General features: G+C 43.4%; 2 protein-coding genes across 9 annotated transcripts in view; one reads left to right on the forward strand and one right to left on the reverse strand.

The window, feature by feature from the left end:
• The window catches only part of osbpl9 (oxysterol binding protein-like 9), a 188751-nt gene extending 187522 nt beyond the window's left edge, over window positions 1-1229 (forward strand). For all 8 annotated transcript variants that reach the window (XM_048539058.2, XM_048539063.2, XM_059647940.1 and 5 more), the window contains one exon: window positions 252-1229. In XM_048539058.2, the coding sequence (XP_048395015.1) occupies window positions 252-326 (75 nt within the window). In that variant the 3' untranslated portion in view covers window positions 327-1229. The remainder of the gene's footprint in view (window positions 1-251) is intronic.
• A 7071-nt stretch (window positions 1230-8300) lies between these two features.
• LOC125456198 (nardilysin-like) overlaps window positions 8301-19476 on the reverse strand; it is a 124004-nt gene continuing 112828 nt past the window's right edge. Inside the window, exons 28-31 of the mRNA XM_048539071.2 lie at window positions 17249-17339; window positions 13647-13763; window positions 10521-10610; window positions 8301-9089 (exon numbers count right to left, since the gene is read on the reverse strand). Of these exons, the coding sequence (XP_048395028.1) occupies window positions 8895-9089; window positions 10521-10610; window positions 13647-13763; window positions 17249-17339 (493 nt within the window). The 3' untranslated portion in view covers window positions 8301-8894. The remainder of the gene's footprint in view (window positions 9090-10520; window positions 10611-13646; window positions 13764-17248; window positions 17340-19476) is intronic.

Raw genomic sequence — 19476 nt, forward strand, 5'->3', positions numbered from 1 at the left:
CTTAACACAAAGGTCAACTAACTGACCCAGCACAGACCAGGAATCAAACATAGCATCTTCTGGTCTGTGGTTTTGTACTGTATTGGTCAATGCCTACAACTGTTCAACAATTAAAGGATCTCTGTGAAACTTTGCTACAAATGAGTACTGTCGTATCTATTTAGTTTGAGTAACATTGCAGTGTTGTAATGTAATTTAATTGATATGCTTTGGAAACTGTCTTCTTAAAATCACATTTTATCTCTCTCTAGGTGTTTCATGAAGATGGAGAATGCTGGATATATGATGATCCATTGTTAAAGAGGTTAGGAGGCAATAGATACTAGGGTATTCAACAATGTCTGAACAGAGCACCATTTAAAGCCTTCAAATGAAAAAAACTCCCTTTCACCTGACAGAAAATTTTGTATCAAGATTCGTAAAATTTAATAGAACTATATAGCTTTGTGGTTACACAAATGCTTTCAGTGAAGAAATGCATTTTTCACCTTTCATCTGATAATATTTTAAGTGGTTCCTTTCTCAGGGAAATTGGACTTTAATAAGGTGTGGTGGAACAATTAGCTCTTGTAAGATATTGTGGAAAAAGTTCTGTGCTAAAGAATGGCTGTTGAGAATGTTTGTTTGCTCCTGCTCCACATCAAAAATTTATAAGACTAGTTGCAGATCTCCAAGTTAGATTTACAAGTTCATCTGCCAAAATCTGCGTATACATCGAAAACAATGAAAAATTATGTCAAAGGACAAAGAATCTTGGATATCTGAACAACTAAGTGCACTCTGTGTATTGCCATTTTAGACATTTTTAAAAAAACACTTCCATACATTGTGTTCAGTCAAGTTCTACATGCACCACTGTAGGGCTTTGCTAGAATGTTTCATGACTGCTTGAATCTCATTTCATAGATATGTGTACATATATATGTGTGTGTGTATATATATATATATAGAGAGAGAGAGAGACAGAGAGAATTTCCTTAATACAGTGTTTAAAGTGTACTGATGCATAAATGTTTATATATAGATTGTAAAATGAAAATGAAGCCACTGATTTTGCATTATAATTTAACACTTTGAGGGCCTTATTAATTTCAGAGTGTTACCTTTGATTGAAGTCTGTTAGAATTTTATTCAAGGATGATACCTAACTGGAATGTGTGGGGTGATTGCAGCTAGTTTTCATTCTTCTGTTTAATGGAGCAACAAGAAATAAACCTTGATAAAGTACATTTTACAGTTGTCCTAATGAATTTTCACAGAGTACTTTAACAGTGTGATGTGCTTGAGAATGTACATTAATCATAAAGACTATAGTCCTGACGTGCTTTTCAAAATGTAGTTACTAGTGTATTTCAGCAACTTGTGCATCACAAGGCTTTTTTTTTTCATTTAATTACACAAGTGATGATTTATTTGTCAACCCGGATAGGGACATTTCATAGACAAATTACGAAGGACATTATGACCAAGTAGGATTTTGTCCATTGCCAATTTAAGCATTTCGTCACCTTAGAGTAACTAGAAAAGATTAAACTGACCACAAGTGTCATTATTCTGCCCTTTGTGTAGTTAAGATATGCCTTCAGGCATGTTAAAGGTTGTCACTTCTGCTGGGCCTACCACAAGTTTTCAAGACAGCAAATATGCGGTGTATCAGCAGGAAGGTGTCATTCCAGTGGGACCACATTTAAAAGCCACCCAGACAGGCCTTCCAGTGCTCACCTGTAGCATCACCTCATCCTCCCTTCAAGATGTCTTATACCAGACCAAAACCAGCCTCACTAGAGGTTCTGGCCCAAGATCCCGGGAGAAAAGATAAATTCTCTTCTCTGGGCAGCTGTAGCTCACCTGGATCTCACTACAGGTCAGTGCTAACGGCCTCCACAAGAGGACCAGGACTCAGTGCAAGAAAAGGATGAACAGGTACCTCTGCTTTGTAAGAGTAAATGGCAACATCTACAGACTGACACTCTTAGGTGTATCACTCAGTTTATCCATGACACTGCACAGACATGTCATAGAGATGATCCCCTGCTCTACCATTCAGAACTTCAATGCCTTCCTATTCCATTGCTTTCCTCAATACATTAATGCTTCGCCTTGATAGAGACACTATAATCTTCCCTAACTATGCCATTTCTATTTACCAGTGTTTATTTTTATCTGCTTCTGATATATGTGGCCAAACTGAAGTAAACGTTAGACATTATCTAGTCAGTGCTTCATTTATATATATTTAACATTCTAACGGCATCTCCCAAACCATGATCTCCACCATAATGTGTTAAGATAACTTGCTAAGTAGGAAAGAACAGCATTTGCTAATTGTGAATTTTTTTCTTCAGCCTTCTCCAGCCAACCGTTCCCTGTGCTGTGATCAGTTACTGTATTTTTCTCCTACAGTTGCAAGCCTAGAGTGCTGGCAATAGTGAGAACACATCTATTGTCCCAGATTGCTAATGACCATTACTTCTTTTGGAAAGGGATCAGTAGAAACTAGTCCAATTTGTCTCTATTCCCAGATGCGGTCCCAGCTGAGCACGAGTTACTTAGTTCAGTCCACAATAGAATCAAATCTAGACGCTCCAAGTCACTCTCCCTGTTATTTAGACTGACAAACATTGATCAACTGATGTTGCAGAAGTGCCATGTAGGCCTTTGATCAACTTCCATTTTATTACTATGTTTGCAGCGGTTGTTAGATCAACTGCAGATTTCTGTTCTCACATTTTCCAAAATTAACTTCTCACAAATATCTTGAGTGAAAAACAGGCAAAATAAGTAGCTAGAAAAGAACAAAGATGAACGTTGTCACCACTACATCTCAGCACTAGTATATGTTTTCAGTTGAGATTAATGTACTGTAAGAATTAAACTTTCATTTCTCAGAATGGGTAACAGTTTGATATGTTAGATAACAAAGTGTGAAGCTGGATGAACACAGCAGGTCAAGCAGCATCTCAGGAGCACAAAAGCTGACGTTTCGGGCCTAGACCCTTCATCAGAGAGGGAGATGGAGAGAGGGGGAGGCGGACCGAAGATGGATAGAGAAGAAGATAGGTGGGGAGGGGATAGGTCAGTCCGGGGTAGATGGACAGGTCAAGGAGGTGGGATGAGGTTGGTAGGAAATTGAGGTGCGGCTTGAGGTGGGAGGTGGGGATAGGTGAGAGGAAGAACAGGTTAGGGAGGCGGGGATGAGCTGGGGGGGTGGGGGAGATTTTGTAGCTTGTGAAGTCCACATTGATACCATTGGGCTGCAGGGTTCCCAAGCGGAATATGAGTTGCTGTTCCTGCAACCTTCGGGTGGCATCATTGTGGCACTGCAGGAGGCCCATGATGGACATGTCATCTAAGGAATGGGAGTGGGAATTAAAATGGTTCGTGACTGGGACGTGCAATTGTTTATTGCAAACTGAGTGGAGGTGTTCTGCAAAGTGGTCCTCAAGTCTCTGCTTGGTTTCCCCAATGTAGAGGAAGCCACACCGGGTACAGTAGATACAGTATACCACATTGACAGATGTGCAGGTGAACATCTGCTTAATACGGAAAGTCATCTTGGGGTCTGGGATGGGGGTGAGGGAGGAGGTGTGAGGGTGTGTAGTACTTCCTGCGGTTGCAGGGGAAGGTGCTGGGGTGTGGTGGGATTGGAGGGGAATGTAGAGTGGACAAGGGAGTCCAGAGAGCGTGATCTCTCCGGAAGGCAGACAAGGGTGGGGATGGAAAAATGTCTTTGGTGGTGGGGTCGTAAGTGTCGGAGGATGATGCGTTGTATCCAGAGGTTGGTGCGGTGGTATGTGAGGACCAGGGGGATTCTCTTAGGGCGGTATGTTTGATACGTTATATAGGTTTGTGACTAGAGAAGAACTGAAATGATGGCACTTCGCAAACAGTTGCTTTGCAGAAAAAAAATCAAGTTGATCTTCGCATCTTACTCAGTTACATTGATTCCTTTTTTTGAAGATTAGTTCCTTGGCCATCTGATAGGACATCATGCAAAACCTTCTGGACCTTTAGCCTAATGTTCAACTGTATAAGATTGCACTCATGACAGGCTGTTTAGAAGGTGATATTGCTGTTTTCTAATTCATTTTTGATACAACGTTAAATGCAGGATGAACAAAGCAATCGTGAAACCAAGAAATGATTCCGATTTTTAAAATACATTATATAAATTGTTGAGTGCTGGACGTTTCATTCTTGACCTTTTCTTATTTGCAGAGCGGGGCAAAAAGATTGTGTTACAATCAAAATTCTTGTGCTGAAAGCACTGTCATCTACAATATGTAACTCATTTTGATTTCCTGAATTTCCAGCACCTCAAAAGGAACACAAACATGTAAAGAAGTCAGATTCATGCCTATGGACATTCATGAAGTTTTTTTTTCCTCCTCTCGCCTTTTCCCGTGAAAATATATTCATTAATTATAATTTTCACATAATATTTAGAAAACACAGAGCAATGCCTTTATCATAAAGAGATAACAAGTTGTAGAGCTGGATGAACACATCGGGCTAGATGGATAGAGGAGAAGAGAGGTGGAGAGGAGGCAGACCGGTCAAAGAGGCGGGGATAGAGCCAATAAAGGTGAGTGTAGGTGGGGAGGGAGGGAGGAGATAGGTTAGTCCAGGGAGGATGGACAGGTCAAGGGGGCAGGATGAGGTTAGTAGGTAGGAGATGAGGGTGGGGCTTGAGGTGGGAGGAGGGAATAGGTGGGAGGAGGACAGGTTAGGGAAGTGGGGAACGAGCTGGGCTGGTTTTGGGTATGCGGTAGCGGGAGGGGAGATTTTTGAAGCATGTGAAGTCCACGTTGATACCCTTGGGCTGCAGGGTTCCCAAGCAGGTGGCCCAGGATGGACATGTCATCTGCGAAATGGGAGGGGGAGTTGAAATGGTTTGTGACTGGAACGTGCAGTTGTTTAGTGCAAACAGAGTGTAGGTTTTCAGCAAAATGGTCCCCAAGCCTCCATTTTCCCCATGTTGAGGAGGCCACAATGGGAGCAGCAGATGCAGTATGTCACATTAGCAGATGTGCAGGTGAACATCTGCTTGATGTGGAAAGTCTTCTTGGGGGTGAGGTGGAGGGACAGGTGTAGCACTTGCTTTGGTTGCAGGGAAAAGTACTGGGTGAGGTGGGGGTGGAGGGGAGTGTGGAGCGGACAAGGGAGTCCGGGAGAGAGTGGTCCCTCCGGTGGGGAGAAAAAAAAATGTCTTTGGTGGTGGGGTCGGATTGCAGATGGCGGAAGTGGCGGAGGATGATGCATTGGGGTGGTAGGTGAAGATAAGGGGAACTCTGTTTTGGTGATTATTGCTGATAGGGGGTGTGAGGGATGAGTTGCAGGAAATGCGGGAGACCTGGTGGAGGGCATTCTCGACCACTGAGGGTTGGGGGTTGTGGGGGGTGTGTGGGGCAGAGGAGGAGAAACAGTTGCGGTCCTTGAAAAACGAGAATGTCTGGGAGCGGAATGCCTCATCCTGGGAGCAGATGTGGCAAAGGAATTTGGAATGGGGGTTGGGGTTGCGGGAAATGCAGGAGACACTGTCAAGGGCATTCTCGACTACTGAGGCGGGGGGGGGGTGAAATGTAGCGATCCTTGAAAAACAAGAACCTCAGATATATGGGAGTGGAATGCCTCATCCTGGGAGCAGATGCAGTGGAGGTGAAGGAATTGGGAATAGGGGATGGCATTTTTGCAGGAAAGTGGGTGGGAGGTGGTGTATTCTAGGTAGCTGTGGGAGTCGGTGAGCTTGAAATGGATATTGGTTTTGAGGTGGTTGCCAGAGATGGAGACAGAATGGCCCAGGAAGGAGAGAGAGGTATGAGAGAGATGGTCCAGGTGAACGTAATGTTGGGGTGGAAAGCGTTGGTGAAGTGGATGAACTATTCGAGCTCCTCGTGGGGGCACGAGGTAGTGCCCATACAGTCATCAGTGTAATGGAGGAAGAGGTGGGGTTTCGGGCCAGTGTGGGTATGGAAGAGGGATTGTTCGATGTAACCTACAAAGAGGCAGGCATAGCTTGGGCCCATGCGGAAACTCCTGGCCACCCCCTTTGAATTTGTTGAGGGCGAGGTCGAGTTTGGCTAAGCACATGAAGGCATGGGTGGAGGGGGCTGGTTGGGCCTTTAGGCCATCTGTATGGGGAATGTAGGTGTATCGGGACTGGATGTCCAGGGTAAAGATGAGGCACTGGGGACCGGGGAATTGGAAGTTCTAGAGAAGGTAGAGGACATGCGTGGTGTCACAGATGTAGGTAGGGAGTTCCTGGACCACGGGGGAGAATATGGAGTCCAGATAGGTGGAGACAAGTTCAGTGGGGCAGGAGCAGGTGGAGACAATGGGTCAACCAGGACATTGGCAGATGTGCAGGTGAACCTCTGCTTAGTGTGGTACACTGCATCCACTGCACCTGGTGTGGCTGCCTCTACATTGGGGAAACGAAGCGGAGACTTGGGGACCGCTTTGCAGAACACTTCTGCTCGGTTCGCAATAAACAACTACACCTCCCAGTCGCAAACCATTTCCACTCCCCCTCCAGTTCTTGAGACGACATGTCCATCATGGGCCTCCTGCAGTGCCACAATGATGCCACCCGAAGGTTGCAGGAACAGCAACTCATATTCCGCTTGGGAACCCTGCAGCCCAACGGTATCAACGTGGACTTCACCAGCTTCAAAATCTCCCCATCCCCCACCGCATCCCAAAGCCAGCCCAGTTCGTCCCCTCCCCCCAAAACCAGTCCAACCTGCCTCTGCCTCCCTAACCTGTTCTTCCTCTCACCCGTCCCTTCCTCCCACCCCAAGCTGCACCTCCATCTCCTACCTACTAACCTCATCCCACCTCCTTGACCTGTCCGTCTTCCCTGTACTGACCTATCCCCTCGCTACCTGCCCACCTATCTTTTTTTCCTCTCCATCTTCGGTCCACCTCCCCCTCTCTCCCTATTTATTCCAGAACCCTCACCCCATCCCCCTCTCTGATGAAGGGTCTAGGACCGAAACGTCAGCTTTTGTGCTCCTGAGATGCTGCTTGGCCTGCTGTGTTCATCCAGCCTCACATTTGATTATCTTGGATTCTCCAGCATCTGCAGTTCCCATTATCACTCAACCAGGACAGTCAGGTTTGTGGATTTTGGGAAGGAGATAGAAGCAGGTGGTGCAGGGTTGGGTAACGATGAGGTTGGAGGCTGTGGGTGGGAGGTCACCCGAGGTGAGGAGGTCACGGGTGGTTAGGGAGATGGTTTTGTGGTTGGGGGTAGGGTCATGATCAAGTGGGCGGTAGGTGGTGATGTCAGCGAGTTGGCGCCTGGCCTCAGCGATGCAGAGATCAGTGTGCCATACTACAACTGCGCCTCCCTTGTCCGTGGGTTTTATGATGAGGTTGGGATTGAGTGGCGGCTGCACATTTTATGGGGGAGAGTTTGGAGTGGGAGAGAGTGGTGGAGAGGTTGAGGCGATTGAATGTCATGGCAGCAGTTGGAGATGAAGTCGTTGAGGAAGGGTAGGAAGCCATGGGGTGGTGTCCAAGAGGAGGGGGTGTGTTGGAGGTGGGAGAAGGGCTCACTAGAGGCAGAGGTGGTGGAAGAACCGTTCAATGTCCAAATGTGACCGGTATTCATTGATGTCTGGGTGGACAGGGACAAAGGTGTGCTCTTTACTGAGGATTGAGCATTCGTCCTCAGTAAGGGGGAGGTCGGGGGTTGATGGCGAAGACTCGGCAGGGCTGGGTGCTGCTCTCTCCTCTGGAGCTGCTGGCTGTGGATGTGGTCGGCAGAGCGGCGTAGGAGGTGACGGTTGGTCCATCCTCAGTGACTGTGGTGTTGGCCTCGGAAATGGAGGCGGTGGCATCAGGAGCGGTGTCGATGGCGTTTGCTGTCCTGGAAGTGGTGTACCCAGCAGCGGTGGATGTGACGTCATCTGTGGGTGCTCCAACGGTGGCCACATTGTGGGGAAGGTCCTGGGTCGGGTTGGGGATTTGGGAGGTGGAAGAAGCCCATTTTGGGTGGTAGGCACTAGTAAGTTTACTGTACTTGGTTATTTGTATCCAATAAAGCTGAGTAGAATTGAGAGTTCAGTTTGTGGATCCTACAAAGAATACAAAACAGCAGAGGTCCTTTGCAGATCTGGGAGAGGGAGGCTCTGAGTTGAGGTAGGCTGGATTGTAGTGCCTCTATCATATAGGTCATATTTATTCTGGTTACACCACCAGTGATTCAGACATGAAAACTGAAACTTCCTGGCCACATATACCCGACCCACCAAAATTCTACATCATTAAAACAAACAAACAGTACATGTCCAAAATAATTCAAAGATCGGTTTAATGGAGGATTTTGTTCTTTGCAAATTCATCAGATTGGTCTTTGAGAACACCAGCTTGTTTAAGAATTAATCAGTGATTGCTTGCCACTTAAAACTGTTCTGAGTAAGTAGGTTTAAACAGAGGTAAAAATAGGCAAAACAATTTTGTCAGTTTGATTGATATTCCTCTTGATCAAACCCACTAGTTTAAAAACAGGTCTGCCAAACACATTTAACACTTAGAATGCATCCTCCTGTATCAAAAGAGTGCTCTTCAAGTGTTTTAAACGACATTTTCCAGAAAGCAATGACAAACCAAACTGCACAATTATTCAAATATTTACTGCTTTTTTTGCCTTAATAAATTCTGGTGCCAAGTGCATCATTATTAGGTGATCACTAAAATACAGATGTCAAAATACACTCTAATTAGCTAGTTATATTGACACAGTTGCATATGAAGTTGCACCAATTTATGGTGAAATGCTTCTCCTCTTAAAGCAGACCACCAAGAATCAGGATTTAATTTTATACGTAAACTGCATATTCTCGGAACCATTGCATACTCTTCCTGTGACCTTCTCCAATTGACAAACATCATTTCAAAATCTTATGCAAAGGGTAAAGTTTGAGTTTTGAATTGAATGCAGTTATATCATTAATGGTGGTTGCCTGCCCCATCTGAGCAGACACAGGTAAGAAACTAAGCTGACACGCTTCTCCTTGCATGAACTTTGTTTCACAGGAGGTGACATCAGTTACATCTGGTTCATGTTGCCCATGTCCAGTCACCTGCAAAACATCAAACCAATAGGAATTGGTACATTTGGATTTCCTCCAAGAGAATTACTGAAATACCAAAAACATGTCTCAATGTTGTTTCTGTGTCAGAGTACTCATTCATCCACAAGCAAACAAGAAAATGACAAAATTTAAATGGTGTACAATTTCTAATTGCAGTGAAGTTGCATATCAAAAGGGTCTACGTGCCTAAAACAGACTTTTTACAAAATGACTTTGGTGGTAGTGTTCACCACTTATAGACTGCACAACTGAATTTACAGTACAGGAAACATTTGGTAAAAATACAGAAATTAATTTGAAAATGGGTGATAAATTTCACAAACTATGCACATTAAACTTGGAGGGGAGAGGGGTTTGGAAAACAATGGTGTTGAGGATTGTTTATATGCTAACCATGCTGGAACGTTGTGCTGTGAATAATTTATTTGTCAAACAAAATATGACCCTGTAAACTGGAAAATAAAGCCGTTAATTTATTCATTGTATGGGAATCAATGCGATTATCTTTTTTCAACGAACAGCAGAAACATTCTGAATTGCTCAAGTAAAAGCAAAATACTGAGATGCTGGAAATCTGAAATAAAAACAAAGTGCTTGAGAAACACAGCAGTTCTGGCAGGATCTGTAGAGATAAATCTGTTTCTGAGTCCAATAATGACTCTTTCAGAAAATGAAAGCAGCTTTTTTATATGCTAGTGTTCAAGGGGGTTGAGGAGGTGGAGCAGATGTTGAGCATAACTTCAGCAAAAAAAAGGCAGAAAAATGGTGGTGAGTGAGACAGATGTAAAGTAACTCTAAATGTTAGCTACGAAACAGAAAAGTAGTCATTCTACTGAGAGTCAAACCAACAAGACACAGCCGGGGAGAGTAGGAAATCTAAGAAAAATGGTGTACGGAGGTCATACTCTCAAGTTGTGTAACACAATGTTGAGTCCTTGTGGCTGTAGAGTGCCCAAGTGGAAAATGAAGTGTTGTTGCTCTAGCTTGCTTTGAGCCTCATTGGAACACTTTAGCAATGGTCCACAATGCTCTTTAAAAGCATTTTTAATGTTTAAGTGTTCACTACATTTTACAAGACAAGTGCAGGTGATTTTCTGTCAAATCCGTTCATAACCAATTTATTGTTGTCATTACAGTAGTCTGAATAGCTTGATACAGTATTTTTCATGGATTAAACTAGGAACAGGTTCTAAAATTGTATGGTTTGACTGTAAATAAATTTGGAGGAAATGCACTAATTATTCAAGTTGTAGGCATTTAAAACAACTTGTTCTTTGTAAGGACAGTAATTATGTTTGCAACTTAATGCTTAGATAACAATAGTAAATTACACTACAAGAAATACTGTTCTAATGAGATATTTATACACTAAAGTTCATTCGAAATAGAGCAGAAATCTACTGGATGCACTGGACTTACATGAATACTTAGTTTTTTACTCTTGTGTCCTTTGTGGGTTCTGAACCAATTCACCAAGTCATCTTTGGTAAATGACTGAAGGGCTTGAATCTGTTAAATCAAAAGACATATGAGGATAGCAACACATTTGTCAGTGTACATAATGTAATCACAATTTTGATATCAATATTAATTAAAAGAAAATGAGCCTTTTAAAACTCTACAAATTGCCTACGAAGGTGGTGGATGGTGGTATGTCAATTCTTTATATACACTTCTGGAAGGATTCTGATAAATTCCCACACAAGAGACACTTGGCTAAGCTGGAAGCAGAAGCAATTGAGGGCAAAGTATTGATATGGATAGCAAAATAGTACTCAAGTTGGTAGGACAGAACTACTGATGTCTCACAGTAATGTGTTGGGGCCTCAATTATTCACAATATTCATTGACAACTTGGGAAAATGGCAGAAAGTCAAAAATCCAAACTTACTGATGACACAACTGGATAGCATTGTAGTCAGTGTTACTGACAGCATAAAATTACAACAGCGGAGGGGGTAGACGCAGACACATTAGCGTCTTTTAAGATATATTTGAACAGGTACATGGATAGGCAGGGAGCAAATGGACACAGATCCTTCGAAAATAGATGCCAGGTTAGACAAGGATCTCGATCAGCACAGGGTTGGAGGGCCAAAGGGCCTGTTCCTGTGCTGTAATTTTCTTTGTTCTTTGATATCGTTAGATTTAATGAATGGGCAAAGCCATGGCAGATGGATTTTGCTAAGTAAGAGTAAGGTATCTATATAAGACTGACAAAGGGTAGATCAGGGTGTTTTGTACTTTCTAAAAACTAAATATAGTGGATGTCCAACAAGATTTAGGAGTTCAGGTAAATAGCCCTTTAAAATGCCACAAACATGCAGGAAATATTCAAGACGACAAATGGAGTGCTGGTCTTTTTATCTAAAGCACCTAATTACAAAGGTGCAGATGTTATGCTACAATTATCTAAGACTCCTGTTAGAGCCACTTGGAATACTGTAAGCAGATCCAGGCATCAGACCTTAAGGAAGGATATCTGGGCCATGGACGGAGTTCAGCACAGGTTTATAAGGATGACTACCCACTTTCATATAAGCAAATAGGGTACATTATTATAGATAATTAGGTCTTTCCAAGCTGCAAAGACCCATTAATTCTGACTGTGTTAATTTGTTCTCAATCTTTGTTATTGGGTGTGGATGTATTAGCGAAAGCTCGTATGCTGTGCAATAAGACAGATGATGTCAGGTTAATGACAGATGTTAGGCTACTAGCTATAGATTCCTGCTTTCTGTGTCTCTTCCTGCCCAACCACCACCACCAGCTCCTGAACAGGGGAGGCTACATTAGTGGGTCTCAACCTGCTGGAACCCTTCTGGAATCCAGCAAATTGTGGAATATTTTGACCAATAACTTGACTATCATTGCAATTACTTCCTTTGAACCCTTGGATGCAGGCCCTCGGGTCCTGGCAACTTGTCTGCTTTCAATCCAATTTGTTTGTCAATACTTTGTCCCTTACGCTAAAACAGGTTATGAAACTTCCCTCTCACTAGCATCTCACTTATCTGTTATCCTTTGTTTCTGCTGTCCTCCTGAGTATTGGTGAGCGATTTCAAATATCTGCTTAATTTTCTGCCACTGCGCAGCCTCTGACTTTCTCTTTAGTCTATTTTTCCAGCCTGATTTAGACCACTCTTTCTTCATGTCTCTCTTTTTGAGAACCCTTATTTAATCTGAGGACATTGGTTTGAGTCTCTAATTCTGAATTTGAAATTTGACCACATTGTGATCATGGCATCCTAAAGGACAATGAGATCTCTTTTTAATCCTACCTCATCAAATCAGCTAGAAAGCAGGCCATCTTAGACTGGGTAATAAAATGTGAGGCTGGATGAACACAGCAGGCCAAACAGCATCTCAGGAGCACAAAAGCTGACGTTTCGGGTCTAGACCTGAAACGTCAGCTTTTGTGCTCCTGAGATGCTGCTTGGCCTGTGTTCATCCAGCTTCACACTTGGGTTACTATGAGGATATGTGTTGGCCTTGATAGATTAGGGAGAATTGACAGTGGACAGGGAATGGCAAGCATTCAAGGAACACATGGGGGAACTGCAACAACTGTTTATTCCTGTCTGGCACAAAAGCAAAATGAGTTGGAGAGCCAATCCATGACTTACAAACGAACTTAGAGATAATAGTATCCGATCTAAGGAAGAAGCATACAGATTGGCTAAGAAAAATAACATGTCTAAGGATTGGGAGCAGTTTAGAATTCAGCAAAGAAGAACCAAGGGATTGATTAAGAAGGGGAAAATACAGTACGAAAGTAAGTTTGCAAGGAACATAAAGACTGACACTGAAAAGTTTCTATAGGTAATATAAGTTTCTATATACCTTTCTATAGAAAGGTATAGGAAGGTGAAAATGGAGAGAGGCAAAGAAATGACCAGAGATTTGCTGTTTTTGGTGACTGAAATTAGTAGTAGAGAAGCCACTTTCAGAGAGGAAGATTTTGTCAGGGGAGTTTATCTGAAGGATGAGTTTGAGGACACAGGTTAAAGATCAATATCATTAGTTTAGGATTTATAGCATACAAAAACACAGATACTGATTGAAGATGATGGGAAAAAGTGACGTGTACTATTTAGGAAGAGGTGGCAGAGCAAGAAGAAGAAAATATGTTTTGATTATTTGAGCCAAATTGCCATTATGGTGGTTTCAGAGGATACTAATATTTCGTACAGCCAGCAGAGCAAGTGTCGCAAGAAGCAAGATGGTGTTCAGCATTTTTTTTGTTTAATGGTAAAGGATGAAAAGCACAAAAGAATTAGAAATTTTAAGGCATTTCTCTTGAATTTCCAATTTCATTAGCTCTCTCAGTTGATTTCTAACATCTTTAATCAATTAAAAGTGCAAGTACGTTGATGTGGTCTACTAGCAATATAATGGTATGTTAAGAAATTGGAATAACAATTGTGTGAAGTGACAAAACTTAATATACAAACAAGAAATCATTTAGACTATATCTGTTGAATCAAGTATTCATTATTATATTGCTTAAATTTATTATTTCTGCTTAGTATTGTATTTTATTACCTCATGGACAAGCCTGTCGAAGAGATACTGTTGTGTAAAAACTTCTTCCCAGTTTCTGTCTACTTCTTCTCCTAGATGTGTATCTTCACACAGTTTAAGTTTAATCAATGCTGTAACCTGTTAAAATAAAAAAAAATGAGAGTTTGTGATCATGAAGAATTTGGTATGCTGGATGCTTGAAACCATAGATGACTCATGTTCGAGTATAGTATTTCTCAAATTAAGCTATCCTAAGAAGCAGAACGGGAAGGAAAAACCAGTGAGATATACTTGTCCCTTCAGTAATTTACAGCTTGAACATTTGGCCTGTGGGTCATCATATAATCAGTATCTACTATGAACTTCAGCCAGTATTTCCTTAAAAAAAAGTGACTAGCATTCTTTACGAGATTGTAGAGCTGTGAAGGTAATTCATGATACCACAATGAATAAATCGAATGGAAGTTTTGCATCGTTCAATCATGGATTGATGGGCTCCTCTGCAATGTAAGACCTCAAGTAATAGCTTCCTTTCATCAGATATAAACATTTCCAATGGGTTGTTATGTTCCATAAGCTCACGTCCAATTATCTGGCATCGTGTGTAACCTATGTTTTTCTAATTTACTGTTTGTAACCCACACAAGATTTAAGGTGAAAGGCAGCAGGTTTAGAGGGGATGATGGATTTTGTTTTGCACCCAAAGGGTGGTGGGAATCTGGAACTGAACTGTCTATAAAAAGGATGGTAGATGCACAAACCCTCATGACAATCAATTCCCTTAAACCATCACGGACAGGAGTCTCAAAGACTTTGACTAAGGCAGGAAGGAGCGGTGCTTCTTGTTTCATGGTGGCTTTAGCCCATGGCAATTGGGATCTAAAGAAGTGCATTTGAGAAAACGGAAACTAAAACAAAAAAGTGTCAAGTAAACTTGAGATTTGCCCACTGTCAACTTTTACTTTAAGTTTCAGTAACCATGGACAAATACTAGACTTAAATGTTCATGTGTGTTTTGGCTCCTGTCCTTCAGGTTTATTTTCAAACAGTTTTAAAATTATATACATTGTTCATGTTACAAACAGCAAAGATGAAAGTTACAAGATAGAATTTATCATGAAACCTAATTGTACAAATTTAAAATCCTTCGTTAATGCAGTTCACAATAATGATCGCCAAATGACCTACAAAGTGAGAATAACTTAAAATTTGATGATCATTGGAGGTCAGTCAAATTTAGTGGATCAGTAACTTGCATTTTATAGCACTTTGAAGATTGTAGATAATTCTAAAGCACATAATCAGTAAAATTGATACTGAATGTAAGAAGTACTGAGGAAGATGCTGAAGCACAGAGTTAGAAAGGCAATTCTAGAACTTTTGGTGGGTATACACACAAAAGATCATAACTGCAAGAATATCAGAGCAGAAGGAAGTTAAGGATAGAGAGAGGTGAACAGTGATAATTTTAAAATTAGGGCATTGGCAAACCAGAAGCAAATGTGGGTCATGAAGCATTCTGTGTTGGAGAGAAAATGGATTTGGACTCTCAGCTTATGGCCATAGAGGATGGTGCAGCCTCAGACAATCTGGGGATGAAAGTCAAGAGCTAGGAAACAAAATTTGTGACATGAGCAGGAGACAATGTTTTCAGTTTACCAAATATTTAATTTGAGGTTCCTTGTCTCGGCCAGGATTTAACATAGGGTAACCAGTCTGACAACACAGAGGCAGTGATAAGGTTGAAGAGAGGTGTGGCAAGTTACAGCTGGGTGGAAGGGAATTAATGTATATACCGGTAGTATCATTTTTTAAAATTCATTCATGAGATATGGTGCTGGCTGGCCAGCATTTGGTGCCGGTCCCTAATTGCTTTTGAGGTGATGATGTTGAGCTGCCTTCTTGAACTAATACAGTCCACCTACTGTGGGTTAAATCGTAACACCATTAGGGAAGGAATTTCAGGATCCTGACCCAGTGACAAAGAAGGAACGGCAATATATTTCCAAGCCAATTTGTAATGGAAGGGGACTTTAAGGTAGTTACCAGAGACCAGAAACTCCCATGTATCTGCTGCCCTTGCCTTTCCAGGTGGAAGTGGTCATGGGTCTGGAAGCTGCTATGCAAGAATTTGTGGTGAATTTCTGCAGTGCATCTCATGCTTAGTACACAATGTTGCTACTGAGCATCAGTGGTGGGGCGTGCGGGTGTTTGTGGATTTGGTGCCAAGCAAGCAAGCTGTTTTGTCCTGGTTGATGTCAAGCTTCCGCAATGTTGTTGGAGCTACATTCATTCAACCAAGTGGGGTGTATTCCATCATACTCCTGACTGGTGCCTTGTAGATGATGGACCAGTTTTGGGGAGTCAGCAGCTGAGTTATTCGCGACAGTATTCGTAGCCTTTGACGTGTTCCTGCCGCCACAGTGTTTATGTTGAGTCCAAATGAGTTTCTGGTCACCAATAACCCCAAGGATGTTGATAGTGGGAGAATTCAGTGATGTTAACACCATTGAATGTCAAGGAGTAGTGGTGAGAGATTGTGTCTTATTGGTGATGATCGTTGCCTGGCATTTGTGTGGCACAAGTGTTACTTGCCACTTGCCACCCCAACTTTGGATATTGTCAAAATCTTGCTGCATCCGAATATGGATTGCTAGCAAGTTTTGTAGCTCAGGTTGAGGTTCTGGATGTGAGTTTGCTCACTGAGCTGGATGTTTTCAGACGTTTTGTCACCATTCTAGGTAACATCATCAGTGAGCCTCCTGTGAAGCGGTGGTGTTATGTCCCGTTTTCTATTTATCTGTTTAGGTTTCCTTGGGTTGGTGATGTCATGGACTGCTTTAGTATCTGAGGCATCATGGATGGTACTTAGCATTGCTCAATCACCAGCAAACATCTCCACCCCTGACTTTATCATGAAGGGAAGGTCAAAATCCTGGACTTTTTCATTGTCTAAGAACTAAACTAAATTAGACATATAGATATTGTGGCTAAAGAGCAGATCAGAGGCTAGGAGTCCTACAGCAAGTAACTCACCTCCTAACTCTCCAAAGTCTGTCTACCATTTACAATGCACGACAGGAGTCTGATGGAATTCGTCCCAGATGTTTGGATTAATGCAGCTTCAAAAACAATCAAGGAGCTTGACACCATCCACTGTAAAGCAACCTGTTCAATTGGTGCCACATCCACAAACATTCACTCCCTCGATAGTTGACACTCAGTGCATCTACAATACCATCGACCAGATACATTGAAGAATTCATGAGGATTGCTTCCACAGTATCTGAAACTCTCAACAACTACCACCTCGGTCAGGGCAGCAGATGCCTGTTACACAACCATCTGGACTTGGAAATATTTTGTCATTCCTTCACTATTGCTGAACCAAAATTCTGGAACTCCCTCCCTGATAATACTGTAGACCCACCTAAAGTAAATGGACTGCAGCCATTCAAGTTGGTACCTCAGCACCACCTTCTCAAGGGCAACTGGAGGGGGATAATAAATGCTGGCCCAGCCAGGGATGCCCATATCCCGTAACTGAATTTTAAAAGAGGTATGAAAACTTATTTTCATGAAAGCCATATTGAATTCCTTATAATATAGTTAATCATCCTCACCTGAGAAGAGAAAGAATCTTGACTCATTGTTGCTAGCTTTGCAGAAAAGCTCTGAAGAAATTCTTCTATTTTGTTGTCCACTAATTCGGTGCTGTTTAAGATTTTAAATGCAATTAAAATTTAAAATCGCAAATCAGTAATGATACTGGAAAATAGGATACTCTAAACAAAGATTTAAAATGATATTCAAATGTGTAACAATTGAGAGTGGGAAAGACAGACTTTCCATTTAATTAATATCAAATACATGAATTAGCATAAGGTGATGTTAGAAGATATCCGTGAATTCACCAGACACCAAGCACAAAGCAAACAAGTGGGAGGGGGTTAAAATAGTATCAGAGATAATGGGAACTGCAGATGCTGGAGAATTCCAAAGATGATAAAATGTGAGGCTGGATGAACACAGCAGGCCAAGCAGCATCTCAGGAGCACAAAAGCTGACGTTTCGGGCCTAGACCTTTAATCAGAGAGGGGGATGGGGAGAGGGAACTGGAATAAATAGGGAGAGAGGGGGAGGTGGACCGAAGATGGAGAGAAAAGAAGATAGGTGGAGAGAGTATAGGTGGGGAGGTAGGGAGGGGATAGGTCAGTCCAGGGAAGACGGACAGGTCAAGGAGGTGGGATGAGGTTAGTAGGTAGATGGGGGTGCGGCTTGGGGTGGGAGGAAGGGATGGGTGAGAGGAAGAACCGGTTAGGGAGGCAGAGACAGGTTGCACTGGTTTTGGGATGCAGTGGGTCGGGGGGGGGGGGGGGGGAAGCTGGGCTGGTTGTGTGGTGCAGTGGGGGGAGGGGACGAACTGGGCTGGTTTAGGGATGCAGTTGGGGAAGGGGAGATTTTGAAACTGGTGAAGTCCACATTGATACCATTAGGCTGCAGGGTTCCCAGGCGGAATATGAGTTGCTGTTCCTGCAACCTTCGGGTGGCATCATCGTGGCACTGCAGGAGGCCCATGATGGACATGTCATCAAGAGAATGGGAGGGGGAGTGGAAATGGTTTGCGACTGGGAGGTGCAGTTGTTTGTTGCGAACTGAGCGGAGGTGTGCTAAAAGCGGTCTCCAAGCCTCCGCTTGGTTTCCCCAATGTAGAGGAAGCCACACCGGGTACAGTGGATGCAGTATACCACATTGGCAGATGTGCAGGTGAACCTCTGCTTAATGTGGAATGTCATCTTGGGGCCTGGGATAGGGGTGAGGGAGGAGGTGTGGGGGCAAGTGTCGCATTTCCTGCGGTTGCAGGGGAAGGTGCCGGGTGTGGTGGGTTGGAGGGCAGTGTGGAGCGAACAAGGGAGTCACGGAGAGAGTGGTCTCTCCGGAAAGCAGACAGGGGTGGGGATGGAAATGGAAATTTCCCAGATGTTTGGATTAATGCAGCTTCAAAAACAATCAAGGAGCTTGACACCATCCACTGTAAAGCAACCTGTTCAATTGGTGCCACATCCACAAACATTCACTCCCTCGATAGTTGACACTCAGTGCATCTGCAATACCATCGACCAGCACCCCTGTCTGCTTTCCGGAGAGACCACTCTCTCCGTGACTCCCCTGTTCGCTCCACACTGCCCTCTAACCCCACCACACCCGGCACCTTCCCCTGCAACCGCAGGAAATGCTACACTTGCCCCCACACCTCCTCCCTCACCCCTATCCCAGGCCCCAAGATGACATTCCACATTATGCAGAGGTTCACCTGCACATCTGCCAATGTGGTATACTGCATCCACTGTACCCGGCGCGGCTTCCTCTACATTGGGGAAACCAAGTGGAGGCTTGGAGACCGCTTTGCAGAACACCTCCGCTCAGTTCGCAACAAACAACTGCACCTCCCAGTCGCAAACCATTTCCACTCCCCCTCCCATTCTCTAGATGACATGTCCATCATGGGCCTCCTGCAGTGCCACGATGATGCCACCCGAAGGTTGCAGGAACAGCAACTCATATTCCGCCTGGGAACCCTGCAGCCTAATGGTATCAATGTGGACTTCACCAGTTTCAAAATCTCCCCTTCCCCAACTGCATCCCTAAACCAGCCCAGTCCGTCCCCTCCCCCCACTGCATCCCAAAACCAGTCCAACCTGTCTCTGCCTCCCTAACCGGTTCTTCCTCTCACCCATCCCTTCCTCCCACCCCAAGCCGCACCCCCATCTACCTACTAACCTCATCCCACCTCCTTGACCTGTCCGTCTTCCCTGGACTGACCTATCCCCTCCCTACCTCCCCACCTATA

The sequence above is a fragment of the Stegostoma tigrinum genome, chromosome 8 (genome assembly GCF_030684315.1).
Source record: "Stegostoma tigrinum isolate sSteTig4 chromosome 8, sSteTig4.hap1, whole genome shotgun sequence".
NCBI lineage: Eukaryota > Metazoa > Chordata > Chondrichthyes > Orectolobiformes > Stegostomatidae > Stegostoma > Stegostoma tigrinum.